This window comes from Coregonus lavaretus (assembly GCF_964263955.1).
Source record: "Coregonus lavaretus genome assembly, chromosome: 27".
Classification (NCBI taxonomy): Eukaryota; Metazoa; Chordata; class Actinopteri; order Salmoniformes; family Salmonidae; genus Coregonus; species Coregonus lavaretus.
The window spans coordinates 38,118,494-38,142,097 of record NC_140014.1 but is presented as its reverse complement, the minus strand read 5'-3'; the positions used below and the strand labels follow the sequence as shown (position 1 = coordinate 38,142,097).

Sequence of the window (23,604 nt, the reverse complement as noted above, 5' to 3'; positions counted from 1 at the left end):
CTTTGAAATGTCAAACTTGATTTACCCTAACAAAAAATTTATCAACCCTTACAAAAATTGCCATTAATTATAATCCACATAATAATTCACATTTCCTGTTGCTGCAGGATTATTTTCCTGCTGTAGCAAACTGGCTCAAATTTAAGATCATACATCTGTATGATACTGATTCAACTGTCCTGTCCTCTATAGTGATGGCTGGGCAGACAGAAATTAGGTGGTGTGATGATGTTACTGTGATGTTATTGTGTCCTGGAGAGCACGCTCATCACTCCTCCCTAAACTATGACATGAGTACATGCAACACAGAGACTATATTCATTAACTTTACTTCTGATATTCTCTGAAATATTCTTTGTTTGGAACACAGCTTTGCTAGACAGAGAATCTCATAGGTTATATAGGCCCTGTCTTGCTGGCCACTATATAAGCCCCCTGCCACTTGGCAAGCTGTTTACTTGTACCAGAAGGTAAGAGTAGTAACACCCAGACTTCAGTTCTCTTTCTCTTGCGATTTTGTCGCACCGTGCCTTCTGCTTTTGTTGTGACTCTTGAAGATGCTGTCTTGCCATCTCCCTCAGACTGTACGACTTGTGTCGTTTCTACAGGATGTAGGCAAACAAAATAAAAGGTAACCATTTGTCCCAGTCCCTGCCAGATTCATGCAAAACCGTTCTAAACATATTTTTTAGGATACCATTGAAACGCTCTAAAATACCATCCATTTAAGGGTGGTAAGGAGTAGTGCTAACAGTAATGTTACTGTAATGTTACTGTAATGTTACTGTAATGTTACTGTAATGTTACTGTGTCTCTCTCCACAGTGATGGCTGGGCAGACAGAGATGAGGTGGTTGAGGGCTATGAACAGGAGGCTGTGGGTGGGATCACTGTGAAGCTGCAGTCGGAGGAGGTCACTTCTTTTGATGACTACTTCCTGAAGCTCCGCCTCGACACCAACACCAGGAACCCGTGGTTCCCTGAGTTCTGGCAGTACAGGTTCCAGTGCCGCATCCCAGGGCACCCACTGGAGAACATGAACTACATGAAAAACTGCTCAGGTAGATATGATAGAGAATGATGATGGTTTCTTCAGAAGAGTTGATGACTTACATTGTAAACTAACATGATATACTTGATGTTGTCTCTACTAATAACTACATCAAGATTTGTAGATATGTCATTTTGGTATTTTTGTCTCAAATGGCTAGAAGCTTCATGAAACTCGAACAAATAAATATTTCCTTTATTGCGCCTACTTTAGGGTGGAAGATTCTGTGCATCTAGCCATACAATAATATTATGTTTTGTTTTTTATTTCTGAAACATTCTCCTGGCCAACCAAAGATGATCTAGGTAAATTGAATTATCATGGCACATTTGATTCAATAATCAAGATTCATTGATTAGCTAAAGCTATATTGATCACATGAAACAATGCTCAGAAAGCATGTTTTCAAAATGTGTTTTTTTCCCACTTTTATATTCCTTTTGAGCTAGCTATATATTTACATTTTTAAACCAAACTTGTTGAGTCGGTTACCATTGCTTAGCAAATGCAGTCATGAATTCTATAGAAATTACTTATTTTTATAGACAAAAACTATTTAATTGAAGGTAAACGTAAATATAAACAATGCATGCAACAGTACAGGAAAACATTTTTGAATACTTAGCATGAATTTAAATGTCCTGTTCTCCTGGTCAATCAGCTGTTGATAATGCTTTTCATCTATATCCATCTTGTTTTGACAAGAAAGACTCCTCTTCCTCCTCATTTCACAAATCAAGCACTACGTTTCTTTACTTTATTTTTATGAGAGGGATATTGATCATGTGTGATAATCAGAGATATAGTCCGCTGTTGAGTCACTTCTATTGTTTTTTTGTCTAGAGCTCCAAGATGGTGAGTGTGTATTTTATCTGAATGAACTCGTAAAGCACGTCACTCTGGCAATATACATAGAGGTCCACTGATAGAGTGTATTATCAAGAGAAAACTCTAGGATTTCATGGAGACCAAATCAGAGTCATTGAAACCCTGAAATTCAACCCTACCAATGTATATCTGTTGACCTCTACTATATAAAGCTATTGGGGTGTTTTTTATGCATTGCAGTGAGATCACAACAACTGGTTTCCCTCACACACTGTGTGTTCTCACACAGTGAGAGATTGCTGTATAAAACATAGCCCAATAACATTTGAAGCATTAGATGAGATGCCAACTAGCTAGTCTGCGTTGTAGAACCACATGCTGCATGTTCCTATATGGACCTTGGCCCAATAGGTTAAGACACCGTGGTGTTAGAATGGACGCCAGTGTGCACATACAGTACCCACACTAAGTAGAAGGTTTCAAGACAATACAAGATTTAGTAGTAGGATGAGGATGACGTGGGGACAAAGAAAGATGTTAAATTGTTCAGTTGGTAGAGCATGGCGCTTGCAACGCCAACATAGGGGGGGGGGGGTCGTTTCCCGGGATCACCCATACGTGAAATGTATGCATGCGTGACTGTAAGTTGCTTTGGATAAAAGCGTCTGTAAAATGGCATATATTATTATTATTATTATCTTATATTAAACTAAACATGGTCAACAGCTGATATACGTGAAGAGTGAAATAGTAGTTATTGTCTGTATGCATGCAATGTAATACTTTATGAAGAGGGAAAAGTTATTGAAGTAAGTAAGGGTCAAACTCAAGGACTCATTATAAGTGGGGCACCACCAAGTACACCTTGTCTGAATATAACCCTCACTCTGCCTGCCACTATCCACCACAACCCTATCCAAGCCATCATTGGTGTTTTTGTTAGTACTTGTATCACTTAGTAAGCAGATTGATTTTTAAAAAACAAGCCTGACTACAAACAAACACATCTGAATACCGAGCAATCATTGCAGAACTGTTTGATTCACAAATTGATATGAACACAATTGTTTATTTGATGCTTAATGTTGATCACTTTCTGTACCGGATACTGTTATTAACGTTGAGATATTTTAGTATAAGATCAACAACGGTATGTCCTACTTACACTGCTTCTAGCTTGCTTAACGCTTGTTAATCCATTAGGGTGGCCCTGGACCAATCGTATATATTGTTCTCTTCAAATAGTAGACCTATTGTAAATCATCAAAGTGTTACCCTGCAGTCTCCATCTTTTAACATATGGCATAATACAGTTTCATTCACGAGCCCTGTATTTTTAGCAAACAAAGGATACAAATGGATCGAGGGAGGAAGGAATACATTCGAATAATATATTTTCTTCCTCTGTCAATTAATTATAATATCACCACATTATTTATACCTAATTGGAGGGCGACTTGCAAATACAAACGGTTGGTGGGTCCATGGTAACAGGAATTATTTAATGCCATAATATAATGCATGCCCTTTGATGCCCTAAACCACAGAACAGAACAGAACAGAACAGTACAGAACAGTACAGAACAGAACAGTAGAGAAGAGAACAGAAGAGAACAGAACAGTACAGAACAGAAGAGAACAGAACAGTACAGAACAGTACAGAACAGATAAGAACAGAAGAGAAGAGAACAGAACAGAAGAGAAGAGAACAGTACAGAACAGAAGAGAACAGAACAGAACAGAAGAGAAGAGAAGAGAAGAGAACAGAGCAGAACAGAAGAGAACAGAACAGAACAGAACAGAAGAGAACAGAACAGAAGAGAACAGAACAGTACAGAACAGAAGAGAACAGAAGAGAACAGAACAGAACAGAAGAGAAGAGAAGAGAAGAGAACAGAGCAGAACAGAAGAGAACAGAACAGAACAGAACAGAAGAGAACAGAACAGAAGAGAACAGAACAGTACAGAACAGAAGAGAACAGAAGAGAACAGAACAGAAGAGAACAGAACAGAAGAGAACAGAACAGTACAGAACAGAAGAGAACAGAACAGAAGAGAACAGAACAGAAGAGAACAGAAGAGAACAGAACAGAAGAGAAGAGAACAGAGCAGAACATAACAGAAGAGAACAGAACAGTACAGAACAGTACAGAACAGTACAGAACAGAAGAGAAGAGAAGAGACGAGAAGAGAAGAGAAGAGAACAGAAGAGAACAGTACAGAACAGAAGAGAACAGAAGAGAACAGAAGAGAACAGAACAGAACAGAACAGAACAGAACAGAAGAGAAGAGAACAGAAGAGAACAGAACAGAACAGAACAGTACAGTACAGAACAGAAGAGAACAGAACAGAACAGAAGAGAACAGAAGAGGACAGAAGAGGACAGAAGAGAACAGAAGAGAAGAGAAGAGAAGAGAAGAGAAGAGAAGAGAAGAGAAGAGAAGAGAAGAGAAGAGAAGAGAAGAGAAGAGAAGAGAAGAGAAGAGTGTGTCCTTCTGATGGCTAAAGCCCAAAATAATCAAAAGCTAATGGGGATCCAAATAAACAAATAAGCCCAATAATAATGATAAGCCTGTGTCTCTGGACACCCTATCATTCCTTTGTAATATGGCAGTTTATATTATGCTACAAAAATACATTTGATAAAATAAAAATAATAACAGAAAGCTCAAATATTTTCCAAAATGGTCTCAAATTATAGGCCTGATCACTCTGGATCAGAGCTTGTGTGTAATTTTAGTGGAGCTTTCCAACTGAAGGAGCTCTGCAAACTATAATTGTTTATTTCATATTCAGCTATGAATATCTATTGCACTTTGTATTGCATCGCGTTGTAGCATAATATAATCATTGTATAAGGGTTGCAGCATTGAAACATGTAGCACTTTCTTTCTTTAGATTACTTTGAGGAAAACAATCCATCCCTAATCTTAATTTCATGTTTTAATTGCATTCGGCAGGTTACGAAAGTCTGGAGGACAACTATGTCCAGGACAGTAAGATGGGGTTCGTCATCAATGCTATCTATGCCATGGCTCAAGGTCTGCATGACATGCACAGCCACCTCTGCCCCGGCCATGTGGGACTGTGTGAGGCCATGGAACCCATCGATGGAAGCCAGCTGTTGGAGTTCCTCCTGAGGACCTCCTTCACTGGGGTGTCTGGAGAAGACGTGTGGTTCGATGAGAATGGGGACACACCTGGCAGGTAGGTGTAGCCCAGGTGATTTGGAGTCACGCTCTCATGATGACATAGCGCTGCCATAAGACATAAAAACAGTGTGCCCCCCGGCTCAAGAGGGGATTTTCTCTTGATCTAATGGTTAAGAAGTTGGTACCTTGAGCGAGATGACCGCGCTAGAATCCGACCAGTACAGCTACTCTTTGTATTCAACACAAATCCCTTGACAGTGACAATGCTGTTGCAAATGATTAGGGAGATGTTCCCAGAAGCTCATTATGGATCAATCCTACTGAAACATAACAAATACATGTACCTGTCAACTTTGAAAGAAGAGAAGCTCCTTCATATATTCATTTATCCCAAAGTCATTTTGGAGGGATAAAACAACATCTCATGGCACAATAAGGACTGTGAAATGACACACACACACACACACACACACACACTCTATCACACTCTAACACACACAATCTACACATACATTATTCTTTAGTTGTATTGTTTGTATTTCGTTGTATTTGAAATTTGTGTGACTGTCCTTGTCTATCAGTGTTTTGTTACTTTTCATGTTTTATGTTTTTGTGTGGATCCCAGGAAGAACAGCTGCTGCTTCGGCAAAAGCTAATGGGGATCCGAATAAACCAATAAACCAACGTCCCCTGTCCATACATATCATTTAATCTGTTGCTTTCCCTTTCACATTGAAAATAAATGTATGTACACTTGAATCAAATGCAAGTTTCAGATGTTATATGTGCTAAGATATTCAATATGCGCTAAGATATTTTATATGCGCTAAGATATTTTATATGCACTAAGATATTTTATATGTGCTAAGATATTTTATATGTGCTAAGATATTTTATATGTGCTAAGATGTTTTATATGTGCTAAGATATTTTATATGCGCTAAGATATTTTATATGTGCTAAGATGTTTTATATGTGCTAAGATATTTTATATGCGCTAAGATATTTTATATGTGCTAAATATTTTATATGTGCTAAGCTTTGTCAACAACGATCTTCATCAGATCAACTTTCCCTCCTCTGTTAGGTATGAAATAATGAACCTACAGTATGTGGAGCCTGGTGCGTTCGACTACATCAACGTGGGTTCGTGGCACGAAGGTCAGCTCAGCATTGATGACTACATGATGCAGAAAAACCGCAGTGACATGGTCCGCTCCGTCTGCAGTGAGCCCTGCTCCAAGGGAGAGATCAAGGTGGGGGTCAATAGCACACACACACACACACACTGATGTTACTGATATTAGTTATTTATCCATTGACTTTCATTAACACTAGGACGCCCACTGGCGTTTGATTTTGTAATTAAAATAAATCTGCCATTGTGAAAGCTTGTGGTTGACACTCCACCACTACCCTGTTTATACTTCTACAGGCCCTGCAGATGAAGGGCCAATAGCAAGGGGAAGGAGGAGGGACTAGGGAGTGAACTGGGAGCGGCTATATGAGTTGGTCTACTGTGTTATCTCATCCAGTCTGTAGTTGTTTTTTCATGATCTAATACATTCAATCACTCAATGTGTTTGATGGATACAGGTGATCAGGAAGGGAGAGGTGAGCTGTTGCTGGATCTGTACACCCTGTAAAGACAATGAGATTGTCCAGGATGAGTTCACCTGCAGGACCTGCGAGCTGGGCTGGTGGCCGGACCCCGAACTGGAAGGTACAGCCCTTCACTCTTCCATATCTACAGAATTGTGCCTAAATGGGTACAAACGAAAGGGTACAAAACAGTGCCATCATGCTATTGGTTTCTTTAAGAGTGTATACTGTTTGGTTTCAGCTTTTCTTGTCTTTGTAGAGGTGCCTACAGCAACATGTACACAGCTAATGAGGGCCAAAATACACCTGGTTCAAGAACATCAGAGGATTCTATGCCATATATTATCTTATACTATTGTATATATCTTGTATATTATTACCTGACATTACAGTAGGCCTACAGCGTATTGTCTAATTGCAGTGAATATTTAGATGGAGTTCTTTGCTCATGTGTTTCACTCTGCCTTTCTGTTCAGCTGTATAATAGTATAATATTACAAGATCAGAGCAGATATCTTATTCCCAGGGGAGGCACCATCCCCCCAGAATATCTTATTCACAGAGGCAATATCTTATTCACAGGGGAGGCGCCACCCCCCCAGGATATGTTATTCACAGAGGCAATATCTTATTCCCAGGGGAGGCGCCATCCCCCAGGATATCTTATTCACAGAGTAGATGTCTTATTCACAGAGGAGATATCTTATTCACAGGGGAGATATCTTATTCACAGGGGAGGTGCCACCCCCCCAGGATATGTTATTCACAGAGGCAATATCTTATTCACAGGGGAGGCGCCACCCCCCCAGGATATGTTATTCACAGGGGAGATATCTTATTCACAGGGGAGGCGCCACCCCCCAGGATATCTTATTCAAAGAGGAGATATCTTATTCACAGGGGAGATATCTTATTCACAGGGGAGATATCTTATTCACAGGGGAGGCGCCACCCCCCAGGATATCTTATTCAAAGAGGAGATATCTTATTCACAGGGGAGATATCTTATTCACAGGGGAGATATCTTATTCACAGGGGAGGTGCCACCCCCCAGGATATCTTATTCACAGAGGAGATATCTTATACACAGGGGAGATATCTTATTCACAGGGGAGATATCTTATTCACAGGGGAGATATCTTATTCACAGGGGAGGCACCATCCCCGCAGGATATCTTATTAACAGAGGAGATATCTTATTCACAGGGGAGATATCTTATTCACAGGGGAGGCACCATCCCCGCAGGGGTATTACGCCCTTATTTTGAAGTTTAGTTCCCTAAAGCCTTCACAGCACATCACTTAATTTAAGTAAAACAGAGTTTATTCATCCATGATGGTTAGTAACAGCACTATATCACCACCTGTCCTATACTGCTGTCCTATTTTCACAAGTGTTCCCACGGCCCCAGAGCACCATTAATCATGTTCAACATGTTGCAGACATCCCTACATCTGTCTTGCTGCTGCTTACCTGTCCTACTTTCAAAGGGCTTTCAAGCTCTTCAAACATAACATGCTCTCCTTTAACTTCATTCACATTTCTTACGTTTAAGCCAGAGGCATTAGACATGAAACGACAATACTAACCCAAAAAATAATTGTCAAGAACTTTGTGAAAATAAACATTTTGTTTAGATAGCAATTATTTTAACTACCATAACACAAACTACTTAATTACCTTATGTGATTATTTTGTTTTTGCAGTTTGATGTTAAAATAAAATTGGTCAGTGAAATATTTGCCATCAGTTAGGTGTGTCAGTGAATGGATACTGTTGTGATGTTGGATGCTTGGACCAGTGGTATGCTGCAGTGATTTAATGAGTCCTGCTGCAGTCTTTCCCCCTCCCCTCCCATGGCTATGCTCTGTACTCCAGCCTGCCCCTCCCTCACCTCCCATGGCTATGCTCTGTACTCCAGCCTGCCCCTCCCTCCCCTCCCCATGGCTAGCTGTGCTGTGACTGGCTCTCCCTAAGTAGAGAAAGGGTTTATTTATAGTTGAGCTGAAAACCTACTTTAATACTTGGTGTGTTTTCAAACTGGAGGCAGCGGTCACACAGGTTCTTAGATGGTTGATTTGGTGAAAGTGAAATTATATAGGCTACCCATGTTTAATGAATAATATTCAACTGGGCAGCATTATAATTTCGACCCCCTATTGGTTTCCACCTTTGTGATTTTGGGACGTTTTCTCAATATTGAATTATTAAGAAGTGTCAGGTAAGACATACAATGAAAGATATTGGACTAGGACCTAGGTTAAATCAACCAATCAACCCATCAACCCATCAACCAATCAACCCGTTAGCCTATTACATTATAGCCTTTGTACTTTGTTTCCAGTGAAACCTCTTCAGAGAAAGGTCTCACACCTTTTCTCTTTATCCCCAGGTTGTGAGCCCATCACCTTGCGGTACCTGGAGTGGGGGAACCCAGAGTCCATCGTCCAGGTGGTGTTTGCCTGTCTGGGCATCCTAGTCACCTCCTTCGTCACCTTCATATTCGTCCTGTTCCGAGACACGCCCGTGGTCAAGTCCTCCAGCCGCGAGCTCTGCTACATCATCCTGGCTGGCATCTTCCTGGGATACATCTGCCCCTTCACCCTGATCGCCCGGCCCACCGTGGCCTCCTGCTACCTGCAGCGCCTCCTAGTGGGCCTCTCGGCCGCAATGTGCTACTCAGCGTTAGTCACCAAGACCAACCGCATCGCACGCATCCTGGCAGGCAGCAAGAAGAAGATCTGTACCAGGAAGCCGCGGTTTATGAGCGCCTGGGCCCAGGTGATTATATAGACTTATTCCTTACTCTCTGTTTTTGTTTTCATCTGTTTGGTTTTGAATTTGGATGCGTCCGAAGTGGAACCCTATTCCCTACACAGTGCACTACTTTTGGCCAGGGCCTGCATAGGGCTCTGGTCAAAAGTAGAGTACTACAAGGAATATAATGTTATTTCAGACGCACCTATTTTTTTGTCTTTGGTGTGTCTGTGAGCTTGGAAAAACAGCATATAAGACCTGTCTTCTTCTTATTTTGTATAATCAGCTGGTGATCGCCGGCCTCCTAGTCAGTGTCCAGCTCAGCCTGGAGATTACTCTGATCATCCTGGAGCCGCCCATGCCTGTCAAGTCCTACCCCAGCATCAGGGAGGTGTACCTGATCTGCAACACCAGTACTCTGGGCATGGTGGCGCCGCTGGGCTACAATGGCCTGCTGATCCTGAGCTGCACCTACTACGCCTTCAAGACTCGCAACGTCCCGGCCAACTTCAACGAGGCCAAGTACATCGCCTTCACCATGTACACCACCTGCATCATCTGGCTGGCTTTCGTTCCCATCTACTTCGGCTCCAACTACAAGATCATCACCACGTCCTTCTCCGTGAGCCTGAGTGTCACCGTGGCGTTGAGCTGTATGTTCTCGCCCAAGATGTACATCATCCTCGCCAAGCCGGAGCGGAACGTTCGCAGCGCGTTCACCACCTCAGATGCCGTGCGCATGCACGTGGGCGACGGCAAGATCGCTTGCCGGAGCAACAGCCTGCTCAACATGTTCAAACGGAAGAAGAACTCGGAGAAGTAAGTTGATGTAATTCAGTCTTATCAGTCCTGGGTCCGTATTCACAAAGAGTATCAGAGTAGGAGTGCTGATCTATGATCAGTTTTGCCTTTTAGATCATAATGAATAAGATTACATGGACAGGCGGGACCTGATCCCAGATCAGCACTCCTACTCTGAGACGTTTTGTGAGTACAGACCTTTCTCCTGAGGTACCACTGGGATGCTGATTTTTTCTTACAGTAATTAACTCTCAGACTCTTTGTCCCAAATGTCACCCTACACCCTATACAGGCTAGTTCTCTACTTTTGACCAGGGCCCAAAGGTATTGCACTATGTAAGCAATATGGTGCCATTTGGGACACAGAGAGAGGATATTATACCAAATCCAGGTCAATGCTCAAATAAAAAAACACCTTAACATTTGATCTGTTGCTGAATATAATGAAACCCAGCATACCCATGAGTACTGAAGGATCACTGTCAGGATACATTGTACCACAGCATAAGGTTTTACAGTATATTGGAAATACATTAATCTGAAAATATATACAGTGAGGGAAAAAAGTATTTGATCCCCTGCTGATTTTGTACGTTTGCCCACTGACAAAGAAATGATCAGTCTATAATTTTAATGGTAGGTTTATTTGAACAGTGAGAGACAGAATAACAACAAAATAATCCAGAAAAACGCATGTCAAATATGTTATAAATTGATTTGCATTTTAATGAGGGAAATAAGTATTTGACCCCCTCTCAATCAGAAAGATTTCTGGCTCCCAGGTGTCTTTTATACAGGTAACGAGCTGAGATTAGGAGCACACTCTTAAAGGGAGTGCTCCTAATCTCAGTTTGTTACCTGTATAAAAGACACCTGTCCACAGAAGCAATCAATCAATCAGATTCCAAACTTTCCACCATGGCCAAGACCAAAGAGCTCTCCAAGGATGTCAGGGACAAGATTGTAGACCTATAGAAGGCTGGAATGGGCTACAAGACCATCGCCAAGCAGCTTGGTGAGAAGGTGACAACAGTTGGTGCGATTATTCGCAAATGGAAGAAACACAAAATAACTGTCAATCTCCCTCGGCCTGGGGCTCCATGCAAGATCTCACCTCGTGGAGTTGCAATGATCATGAGAACGGTGAGGAATCAGCCCAGAACTACACGGGAGGATCTTGTCAATGATCACAAGGCAGCTGGGACCATAGTCACCAAGAAAACAATTGGTAACACACTACGCCGTGAAGGACTGAAATCCTGCAGCGCCCGCAAGGTCCCCCTTGCTCAAGAAGCACATATACAGGCCCGTCTGAAGTTTGCCAATGAACATCTGAATGATTCAGAGGAGAACTGGGTGAAAGTGTTGTGGTCAGATGAGACCAAAATGGAGCTCTTTGGCATCAACTCAACTCGCCGTGTTTGGAGGAGGAGGAATGCTGCCTATGACCCCAAGAACACCATCCCCACCGTCAAACATGGAGGTGGAAACATTATGCTTTGGGGGTGATTTGCTATGGGTACAGGACAACTTCACCGCATCAAAGGGATGATGGACGGGGCCATCTTCCCTCAGCCAGGGCATTGAAAATGGGTCGTGGATGGGTATTCCAGCATGACAATGACCCAAAACACACGGCCAAGGCAACAAAGGAGTGGCTCAAGAAGAAGCACATTAAGGTCCTGGAGTGGCCTAGCCAGTCTCCAGACCTTAATCCCATAGAAAATCTGTGGAGGGAGCTGAAGGTTCGAGTTGCCAAACGTCAGCCTCGAAACCTTAATGACTTGGAGAAGATCTGCAAAGAGGAGTGGGACAAAATCCCTCCTGAGATGTGTGCAAACCTGGTGGCCAACTACAAGAAACGTCTGAACTCTGTAATTTCCAACAAGGGTTTTGCCACCAAGTACTAAGTCATGTCTTGCAGAGGGGTCAAATACTTATTTCCCTCATTAAAATGCAAATCAATTTATAACATTTTTGACATGCGTTTTTCTGGATTTTTTTGTTGTTATTCTGTCTGTCACTGTTCAAATAAACCTATCATTAAAATTATAGACTGATCATGTCTTTGTCAGTGGGCAAACGTACAAAATCAGCAGGGGATCAAATACTTTTTTCCCTCACTGTATAAAGATATACAATCCTCAGTAAGGTGTAGTTCAACCCAAAACGTCACCATCAACATAGAATTGATCTGATATGAACGTTCGTTTAAAAAGAAAAATGTATTTTTACATGAACCAGAATTGCTGTTGTTGCCTTCACTTTTCTGAGTTCCTGTGAAATAGCTAACAGCCATCTTTATTCTGTTTATAGTTCTAATGGAAAGTCTGTGTCATGGTCTGAACCAGGTGCAAGACATCATCCTCCAAAAGGGGAGCACAATTGGCACAGACTGTCTGTGCACGTGAAGAGACAGGAAGCAGGATGCTCCAATCAGATGGCCGTCATCAGACCCTTAACTAGCACCTACCATAACACAGGAAGCAACATGGCCATGGAGTTCTCTGACCTCAGCACTAAGACTCTGTACAACGTAGCCGAGGAGGACGAGTGCGACCCAGTCAGATACAACCCTCCCCTTAGTCCCCACTTGATGGCCCACGGGCAGATAATACCCTCCATCGGTGGGCCGATGAAAGAGGTGGATGAGGTGGTTGAATATTATCCCCCTGTTGAGCATATGCCCCTGCCACAGAGCAGAGTGATCCCCCAGCAGAGGGTCATCACGGACCACCTACTGCTACAGCACAACAGGGATTTCATCATCTCTGAGCTCAATGATATGGACATGATCAGTCTGCCCAGCCCTGGCCCTATGGCTGGTGGTGGCGGTGGTGGTTTTGGGGGCCGGTCTGGGAGCGGTCATGGTAGGCCTGTGTACCACCAGGCTCATCTCATCCAGCAGCATGCAGTCCTTCCCCTGCAACTAGACCTCGGCCCCTTTGACGACGAGGAACCCACCTCCCCCCTAGAGATGGAAGAGGAGGAGGAGATTGAGGAGGAGGAGGAGATTGAGGAGGAGGAGGAGATTGAGGAGGAGGAGGAGGAGATTGAGGAGGAGGAGGAGGTAGAGGAGGAGAATGAGCAGTTTGGCCTCCTCCATGGATACATGTATGACAACGCCCTGATTCACGAAGAAGAAGAGGAGGACGACGTCGTTCCGATCAAATTAGCCGTGGAGGATTCTATGGCCCTGATGCCCCCCTCCCCGTTCCGTGATACAGTGAGCACGGGGAGTCCCTTCCACAACGCCTCACCCGTGGCCGAGTCCATATTGTGCACCCCTCCGAACTACGCCTCTGTCATTCTGAAGGACTACAAACAAAGCTCCTCAACGCTGTGAAGGAGTACTGTAAATATAGTCGAATAATATAGAGCCATTTTGTAGCTGATGACTTGTAGCATATTGTTTGTGTTCCATTTAATGACCAGTAAGAAATGGCAACAATGTCTTGAATAAGTTATTGAGTGACTGACTGGACTATATTGGTTGACTCATGAAATCTATGAGCAAAAGTGTTTGTGTTAACAGGGACAAAAGTGAGCAAAAACGCATACTTTTAAAAAGGTCTCATTGTTGTGTAGTAAATATCATGGTTTAAAGACTGAAAGATTTAACCCATTGCAAAATGCATTTCTATGTTTATGCAAGAGGTGAAAAACTTTGAACTTGCTCTAGGCTTTGTGCTTATTAGGAAAACAAAAATATAAGATAGTCTCTTTCATACCTATTGAAGTAATTTAAGTAGAAGTTATTAAGGGTACAATACAGTGTACATTTCACCATCATCAGGTATTACAATAATGATTGTGTTTGTTGCTTGTTTTCATTAAGGCAAACTTCCACCGCTTGAAATTAGGTGGTTTATCAATTATAATGCTATCAGACTATCCCCCCTGTAGTTCACACAAACATGTGTATAAATGATATATGCGCTGTGTAGACCTGTGTTTTCTAATAGAATAATAACCTGTAAAATGTAAAATATTCTAGATGAATGTGTTTGACGTTTTTCTCATGTCAAGTGTGCATTATATTTTGAAAAAATAACAACGATTATTACCGCCTCTGTCCGCATCAGATACCGTCAGAATGAAGATATGATACTGATATAATAACTACTGTAAGAATGTAGAAAGCCAAACCAGAAGGATGTTCAAGTGCCATGTATCCTGAATGCTTCCATTTACAAAAAAAACTAAAAAACATTAAAAAATATCTCTAATTTCTATTGCAAGTCTACAGCTCTCTAAATCCATACTTGCAACAGTATCTATTTGAGTAATAAGGCCCGAGGGGGTGTGGTATATGGCCAATATACCACGGCTAAGGGCTATATCCAGGCACTCAGCGTATCGTCGCGCTTAAGAACAGCCTGTTCTTAAGCGTGACGCTACGCTGAGTGCCTGGATATAGCCCTTAGCCGTGGTATATTGGCCATATACCACAAACCCCTGAGGTGCCTTATTGCCATTATAAACCTGTTACCAATGGAATTAGAAGAGTAAAAATACATGTTTTGTGGTATACCTCTGTGGTATACGGTCTGATATACCGCAGCTTTCAGCCAATCAGCATTCAGGGCTCAAACCACCCAGTTTATAATATAATATGATTGCCAAAAATGTCATAGAATGTCGTAGACTGTCATTCGTTTTGTGAATGTACTGTATGTAGTATCCATCCTATTTTGGTAATGATTCAAATTAGTTTTACTAAAGGCATTACTACCTAAAGTTTATTTTACAATTTATAAGTGTGTTGTTTATTGTGACTGCTGGGTTTGTACAACATTATTCTTACTTTTCCCAATTGTTAATAAACAGTGGGTATTATCATCAGGAATATGAATAGGCTGTTTGATAGAAATGCCTTCATACAGTAGTGCAGAACATCGTTTTCATTCTGAAAGATATAGGTTTTGTTAGAATAAATTTAATATTTGTTTTGTTGTTGCACGTGTACTGAGTCATTCATTCATGGTCACATGTAGCAAAAAGAACGTGTAGCTGTTCTCTGGTTTATATCACGAGGATACAACAAGCCTGATGTTGCTGTTGATATTTCAACATGGCAGGGGGTTTAGTATCATGTGCATACAACAAGCCTGATGTTGCTGTTGATATTTCAACATGGCAGGGGGTTTAGTATCATGTGCATACAACAAGCCTGATGTTGCTGTTGATATTTCAACATGGCAGGGGGTTTAGTATCATGTGCATACAACAAGCCTGATGTTGCTGTTGATATTTCAACATGGCAGGGGGTTTAGTATCATGTGCACGGCACAGGAGGTTGGTGCCACCTAAATTGGCTCGTGGTAATGGCTGGAGCGGGAATTGTTGGAATGGTATCAAATTCATCAAACACATGGTTTCCAGACATTATTATGAGCCGTTCTCCACTCAGCAGCCTCCACTGATGCACGGAGTATACGTTTAAAGTTTTGGTAATTGGAGAGCAAGGAGTTGGAAAAAACAGCTTCATCTCGCGCTACGTCAACATACGCTTCAAGGATCAGCGTTGACTTCGCGTTGAAAACGACCGAACGGGACGGTGAGACAGTTGTGAGACTTCAGCTTTGGGACATTGCAGGTAAAGCAAGCAGGTTTATAGGACACAAACAGCTGAAATATTATCAGCAGATGTTTCCAGCTCGCACAGTCGTGTTTTTTTCTCACTCATAAAACTATTAAGAAATAAGATTATCAAACTAACTCAACAAAGCCTATTAGAGTGAATAGAGCAGTGTATAATTTGCCATCACAAAATATGACTGGAATGAGGTCTTGATTATCTATGGTTCAGTGATATATTTCAACATAGATTTTTATTCAAGAGCACATATATTTCACTGTGGAGTGTGTTGACAATATTATGACGGTCACAGTTATGTGTTTCTCTGCTTTTGAGAAATCAAATCAAATGTTATTGGTCACATAAATTATTTAGCAGATGTTATTGCGGGTGTAGCGAAATGCTTGTGTTCCTAGCTCCAACAGTGCAGTAGTATCTAACAATTCACAACAATACACACAAATCTAAAAGGAAATTAATGGAATTAAATAATATATAAATATCAGGACGAGCAATGTCAGAGTGGCACTGACTAAAATACATTGAAATACAGTATATACATATGAAATTAGTAAAACAGTATGTAAACATTATTAAAGTGACCAGTGATTCCATGTCTATGTACATAGGGCAACAGCCTCTAAGGTGCAGGGTTGAGTATCTGGGTGGTAGCCGACTAGTGATGGCTATTTAGCAGTCTGATGGCCTTGATGATATTTTTGGCCTTCTTGTGACATCGGGTGCTGTAGGTGTCCTGGAGGGCAGGCAGTGTGCCCCCCATTGATGAGTTGGGCAGACCGCACCACCCTCTGGAGAGCCCTGCGGTTGCGGGCGGTGCAGTTGCCGTACCAGGTGGTGATACAGCCCGACAGGATGCTCTCAATTGTGCATCTGTAAAGGTTTGTGAGGGTCTTAGGGGCCAAGCCACATTTCTTCAGCCTCCTGAAGTTGAAGAGGTGCTGTTGCGCCTTCTTCACCACACTGTCTGTGTGGGTGGACCATTTAAGATTGTCAGTGATGTGTACGTCGAGGAACTCGAAGCTTTTCACCTTCTCCACTGCGGTCCCGTCGATGTGGATAGGGGGTGCACCCTCTGCTGTCTCCTGATATTGGATCAGACTCTGGTGTTGGGGAGATTTACTAGGTTGTCTCCCCATGGGTTAAACATTTAGCTTTCCAAGTTGTACAGCCAGATTAACATGTATATAGGGAACAGCTTTCCAATCAAAGTTAAGAAGGATTTAAGAAAGCAAAGCAGATGACAACCTGTGTGGTGGTGTCCCAAAAGGTACCCTATTCTCTTGATAGTGCACTGCTTTTGACCAGGCCCATAGGGACACACTATTCCTGAAGGTCAGGAGCGGATTAGGAACATGTCCAGAGCGTACTACAAGGAGGCCATGGGGGCGTTCATAGTCTTTGACGTGACCAAGATGGAGACATTAGAGACTGCCTCACAGTGGAAGCATGACCTAGATAGCAAAGTGAGACTGGCCAGTGGAAGCATGACCTAGATAGCAAAGTGAGACTGGCCAGTGGAAGCATGACCTAGATAGCAAAGTGAGACTGGCCAGTGGAAGCATGACCTAGATAGCAAAGTGAGACTGGCCAGTGGAAGCATGACCTAGATAGCAAAGTGAGACTGGCCAGTGGAAGCATGACCTAGATAGCAAAGTGAGACTGGCCAGTGGAAGCATGACCTAGATAGCAAAGTGAGACTGGCCAGTGGAAGCCCCTATCCCTGCTGTCCAAGTGTGACCACAAAGAGGGGAACAAGCAACTGTCTGCCCTCATGGACAACTACTGTGAAGAAGAAGGCTTCCTGGGGTGGTTTGAGACGTCAGCAAAGGTGAGGGAGATATCAGTTATGGAATGAAGTCACCTGATGTTAATTGTTTAACTGTAACATGGTAACAATGTACTCATAAAGGTTTACGGTGTGTACACATTAACTTTAAAGTTCGTACTATAGTAACAGTGCTTTACTGGGGTTTAAAGAAGCTGTGCAAGGCAAACATGTATTGCAATGGCTGTCAGTGAAACCACCATTGCCTTCACTCATCTGTTAGTAAAAGCTCTGTTCACCCTCATAGAGGGTTTGGGGACTAATGGATGTTGTAATTTAACGGAAAACTGCTACAAACCTGATACTGACTCTGACACTGACTAAAAGGGTTTACATTTCACCAGTCCTAAATAACCTCAGAATGATTTTTTTTTTTTTTCTTGTATCGTGTTCCCTTATGTCTGACTTTCAGGACAATCTCAATGTTGACGAGGCAGGAGCTTTCCTAGTGAAGCACATTCTGCAGATAGACAGAGGGCTGTCCAGCAGAGACAACACATGCTGCATATAGACAGAGGGCTGTCCAGCAGAGACAACACATGCTGCAGATAGACAGAGGGCTGTCCAGCAGAGACAACACATGCTGCAGATAGACAGAGGGCTGTCCAGCAGAGACAACACATGCTGCATATAGACAGAGGGCTGTCCAGCAGAGACAACACATGCTGCAGATAGACAGAGGGCTGTCCAGCAGAGACAACACATGCTGCAGATAGACAGAGGGCTGTCCAGCAGAGACAACACATGCTGCAGATAGACAGAGGGCTGTTCAGCAGACAACCAAAATGACAGCATCAACATGGGACAGTCAGAGACAACATTTAAATGCTGCTAGCATCACCATGGAGACAATGGACTCAGAGGGCAGAGGGCTATAGTGGGACTTGAACAGGGAGGGACAGCTGGGTAAAACTCATACCTGTACATATATATGTCATTTCAACCAAATTTTCCCACTGGATTAGGTGTGCTAGTTTATATAATTCTAATTTCACACCCTCATGAATGATTTCAGCACGTTCCAACAGTAGTACATTGCTATGGGGCAGTAGGCTACATGGGCTGTCTGTGTGGGGCTTGTAATAAATACCTCTGTGGAGATGATTGAGCTCATATCCCTGATAAATCTACTGATCCAATCAACAGGGTAATAAACAGACCAGCAGGACATACAGCCTGCTACACAGTCTCCTGGCTACAACACCCCACTGTTAGCCTAGTACACCGTTAGAAAAAAGGGTTCCAAAAGGGTTCTTTGGCTGTTCCCTTAGGAGAACCCTTTTTGGTTCCGGGAGAACACTTTTTGGTTCCACATAGAATCCTTTTGGGTTCCATGTAGAACCCTCTGTAAAAAGGGTCCTACATGGAACCCAAAAGGGTTCTACCTTGAACCAAAAAGGGTTATTCAAAGAGTTATCCTATGGGGACAGCCGAAGAACCCTTTTAGGTTCTAGATAGCTAATTTTTTTCTAAGAGTGTACAGTCTCCTGGCTGCAGCACGCCACCATGAAAAGGCTGACTGAGACAATATAAATATATAATTCATATAATAGTTATTATATTTCTATGGCTCTGACACTCCCTTTACACCAGTGGTGTCAAACTCATTCCATGGAGGGCCTAGTGTCTGCTGTTTTGGGGGGTTTTCCTTTCAATTAAGACCTAGACAACCAGGTGAGGGGAGTTCTTTACTAATTAGTGACCTTAAGTAATCAATCAAGTACAAGAGATGAGCGAAGACCTGCAGACAGTTGGCCCTCCATGGAGTGAGTTTGACAAACGTGCTTTACAGGGTCAAAACCTGCTCACACGGGTGACCCGATCTTGCTGTCTCACTAACATAAAAGTGAAACTGTGATATCCAAGAGTTTCATGAGGATTGACTAGAATTCCAAAATCTTTGTCTGTCAGTCAGTCTTATAAAATAAACTGTGTTAGCCTTTATAAGACTGACTGACATACAAACGTTTTAGAATTCTATTCTATCCTCATGAAACTCTTGGATATCATTATTCTACTTCCTCCCCAGATAGAGGAGACCTCTAAGACAAGGTTATTGTCAAACACTCACTCAGTGAACTTCCCAGCCACACTATAGCTTGACCCATTTTCTGGCACGCTTTCTTGAAGAAACATCTGAGAATGCAACATACTGCTAGTGTTGCACACACCCTCCGGAGATGTGTTCTATATTGGAGTGTGCTATATTCACTGTAGAGGACCCATCACAGTCTCTAGATGGAGAACTTCTGTTGAAAGGAGCAATCTGCAGTTCAAACCACAAAAAAAGTGGGCAACCGACCACTGTCTTGTTAAACAGTTAAGCAAGGGAAGGGGCAGTAGAAATGTAACCACTCTCAAATTCACAGACAGAGCTCTGGTTACAAGGACTGACCATCAATGAGATGATGGTTTTAACCATGTTTTGATATAGAGTGTTCACGGGCTATATGCTACAGTGTTTGTTTACATTTATATTGTTTACAAACATTGGAGTAAAACAAGCTTCTATTTTGGGTTCTGATGGGGTACGACAGGTGAACTAAACTCATGGGGAATTTATAAGTTATATTCTTCAAGAATCAATGGGTATCATTAATTTAAAAGTAAAGAAAAAAAAAACATTACAAATTGCAGATTGCCACTTTAAGCGAAAAGCACATTCTGTTCTAACTTTGATCTTCCTGAAAATAAAAAAACAACAACATCCATATTAAGTAGTGCTGTGCTGACGCTTATTACACTGAGTCTGGAACTCAGAACACATTTTTTTGCTCACCTTTGAGTTTAGCTTTCATTCAGGCACCTGATTGAGCAGCTTTGTACTCAGTCATAATTGCTGGCAAAGCCCATTCCACAAATACTTGAGGAATTTCTCATCAGTGTATATTATCCCCTCTTCAATAAGGGTATGCTGCTTTACACTTGTTATCCCTGTCAAGGAAACCTTAGATTTTTTTTTTATATATACTGTATGTCTGCTTGAATTAATTTCCCAGTTTGGAGTGATTGTTTTCCCACACATTGTATTTTGTTGTTGTTTATTAATTTCATATTGCATATATTATTTTTTAAGTGAAACCTTGACCCTTATATTTGCTGGCATGCCGTATATTAGAGACAGGTTATTTTTTACCCCCTATCTGTTATTTGCTATGCTGTAGTTTTACTTTGCGGTGTCCTCAGACTCCTCACTGTGCGTCTAGGGATCTGGTCTATCTGCTCTACTGTCTGCTGTGCTATACATTGCCTACAGTCTGTAGCGCTCAGCCACATTCAGGCTTCTGTCTCTATAACATACGGGCTGGTTTCCCGACAAAGGTTAAGCCTAGTCTTGGACTTAAAAGCCCTTTCAATGAAGATTCTCCACTGAGCATGTTTTTAGACCCAGGATTAGGCTTAATCTGTGTCCTATATGTTCAGATTAACTTCATCTTGAAAACTGTGAACCTGACAGCAGCTGATGATACTGCATATTAACCATGGGCAGGTTTGGTGCAGCAGGACTGTCATGATCATGGTCATGCATTGCGCTGTTAGTTTACCTCCTATGGTAAGTCATTTTGCCTGAGGGAAAGTGACTGAGAAGAAGGAACACAACTTCTAAATATGGATTTACGTCCTAGATACAGGACAGACCTAGATTCAGGAGTCAAACTGAGATGTTGCCCCAAATACTGTTACACTCCGGACAAACACATAATATCTCATTAATAACACATTAATAACTTATCCATTATAGATGATATGCTCAGAAATGTGACATTTTGAATTATTCAAATAAAATAAAATGGTATTTGTCACATGCTTGGTAAACAACAGGTGTAGACTAACAGTGAAATGCTTACATACGGGACCTTCCCAACAATGCAGAGAGAAAAATAGAAATAATAGAGAAATAGAGAAATAATAACAGGAGTAACTAGGCTATATAGATAGTCCAAGATAGCGTAGCAGTGCGGTCGCGTTCTCTTGTGTGTCCATGTAAATAGCCAGTTTTTTGTATTTTTATTTGTATTTTATGTATATATTTCCCTATCACACTTTTCATCCTTCTACTAAATATATTTTCCTGCAACCCGCCTCACTCAATGTGGAACGGATTCTATTATTTACTCACCTTTATCTAGAATCTCCAGTTGAAACTAGCCAGCCAGCTAACTAGCTAACTAGCTACTTGCTATTAGCCACCGTTAGCGGTTTTCACCCAGAACATCGGATTTTCTGCCGGAATAACTGAATCACTGGACCTTAACACCGGATCTAGCTAGCCGCAACCGAATGGATGTCGAATGGATGTTGCTGTAGGCTAATCACCACTGCCCCCGTAGCACCAGTTAGCCTTGAGCCTTGAGCTAGCCCCGGCTATCTACCTCTCTGTCTACCGGACGGGAGTAGCCAGCTAACCAGCTAACTAGCTACTTGCTATTAGCCACCGTTAGCGGCTTTTCCCCATTGTCCGTGGCCTGCACTACCTACCAGCCAGCTCTAGCCTGGACTATTATCGGCCAGTCTGCACTGTCTGCACAGCGAGTTATCGACCCAGAACCTATCGGATTTTCTGCCGGAATAACTGAATCACTGGACCTTTAACACTGGATAATCGCAACTAGCTAGCTGCAACCAAATGAACGCTGTTGTTGGCTAATCAGCCTTGAGCTAGCCTTGAGTCAGGCACATCTTCCGGCTATCTACCTCTCTGTCAACCGGACGGGACCTCCTAGAGTCGACACAGAGCCCTGCCGATCCATCACGACTGGTCTGCCGACGTAATCGTCTGTGGTTTCAACAGGCTTCCCGTTGCGATGACCACGAAGATCCATCTGCTAGCTCCGGCTCGCTAGCACACGCAAACTACAACCGTGCTTCCTGCTCGCTGTGCTGAAGCACCAATTTGAACTGCTCTCGGACTCACATATTGCTGTTCACTGGACCTTATGATCACTCAGCTGCACAGCTGATGCCTGCTGGACTGTTCCTTAACACGGTACCCTGTCCTGTTTATTCTGTTTAGCCTCAGCCCAAACTTTATCGCCATTACCAGTTGTTGTCTTAGCTCTCTCTAATAACACCTGTGATTGCTTTATGCCTCTCTCCCATGTCAATATGCCTTGCCTATTGCTGTTCCAGTTAATTCCTATTATACAATTTCACTGTTGAAGTGAAATTGTAGTCCCTCTCAAACTGCCTCAAATAGTTCCTTTGTTCCACCCCCCATACACGCCGAGACCGGCTCAATCGGTGCCTCCAGTGATGCTATCTCTTTCATTGTTACCCAACGCTTAGGTTTACCTCCACTGTACTCATATCCTTCCATATCTTTGTCTGTACATAATGCCCTGAATCTATTCTACAACGCCCGGAAATCTGCCCCCTTTATTCTCTGTACCTAACGCACTAGAAGACCAGTTCTTAAAGCCTTTAGGCCCCTATTTATCCTCAGAGTTCGTACTGCTTGGTGACCTAAATTGGGATATGCTTAACACCCCAGCCATCCTACAATCCAAACTAGATGCCCTCAATCTCACACAAATTATCAACGAACCTACCAGGTACAACCCTAAATCCGTAAACATGGGTACCCTCATAGATATCATCCTGACTAACTTACCCTCTAAATACACCTCCGCTGTCTTCAACCAGGATCTCAGCGATCACTGCCTTATTGCCTGCATCCGTAACGGGTCCGCGGTCAAACGACCACCCCTAATCACTGTCAAAGGCCCCCCCCCCCCGCTTCTCCTTCACACAAATTCAGACAGCGGATGTTCTGAAAGAGCTGCAAAATCTGGACCCCTACAAATCATCTGGGCTAGACAATCTGGACCCTTTCTTTCTTAAACTAGCCGCCGAAATTGTCGCAACCCCTATTACTAGCCTGTTCAACCTCTCTTTCGTAACGTCTGAGATCCCCAGAGATTGGAAAGCTGCCGCGGTCATCCCCCTCTTCAAAGGGGGTGACACTCTAGATCCAAACTGTTAAAG

General features: G+C 42.5%; 1 protein-coding gene across 1 annotated transcript in view; it reads left to right on the top strand.

Moving 5' to 3' along the window:
* Positions 1-13,538, top strand: part of LOC311102362 (metabotropic glutamate receptor 1-like) — a gene marked incomplete at both ends in the record, with an annotated part of 30,353 nt that extends 16,815 nt beyond the window's left edge. Inside the window, 7 exons of the mRNA XM_084143679.1 lie at positions 825-1,060; positions 4,840-5,086; positions 6,119-6,287; positions 6,628-6,754; positions 9,027-9,415; positions 9,678-10,210; positions 12,509-13,538. Coding sequence (XP_083999805.1) covers positions 825-1,060; positions 4,840-5,086; positions 6,119-6,287; positions 6,628-6,754; positions 9,027-9,415; positions 9,678-10,210; positions 12,509-13,538 — 2,731 coding nt within the window. The remainder of the gene's footprint in view (positions 1-824; positions 1,061-4,839; positions 5,087-6,118; positions 6,288-6,627; positions 6,755-9,026; positions 9,416-9,677; positions 10,211-12,508) is intronic.
* Positions 13,539-23,604: the final 10,066 nt, after the last annotated feature.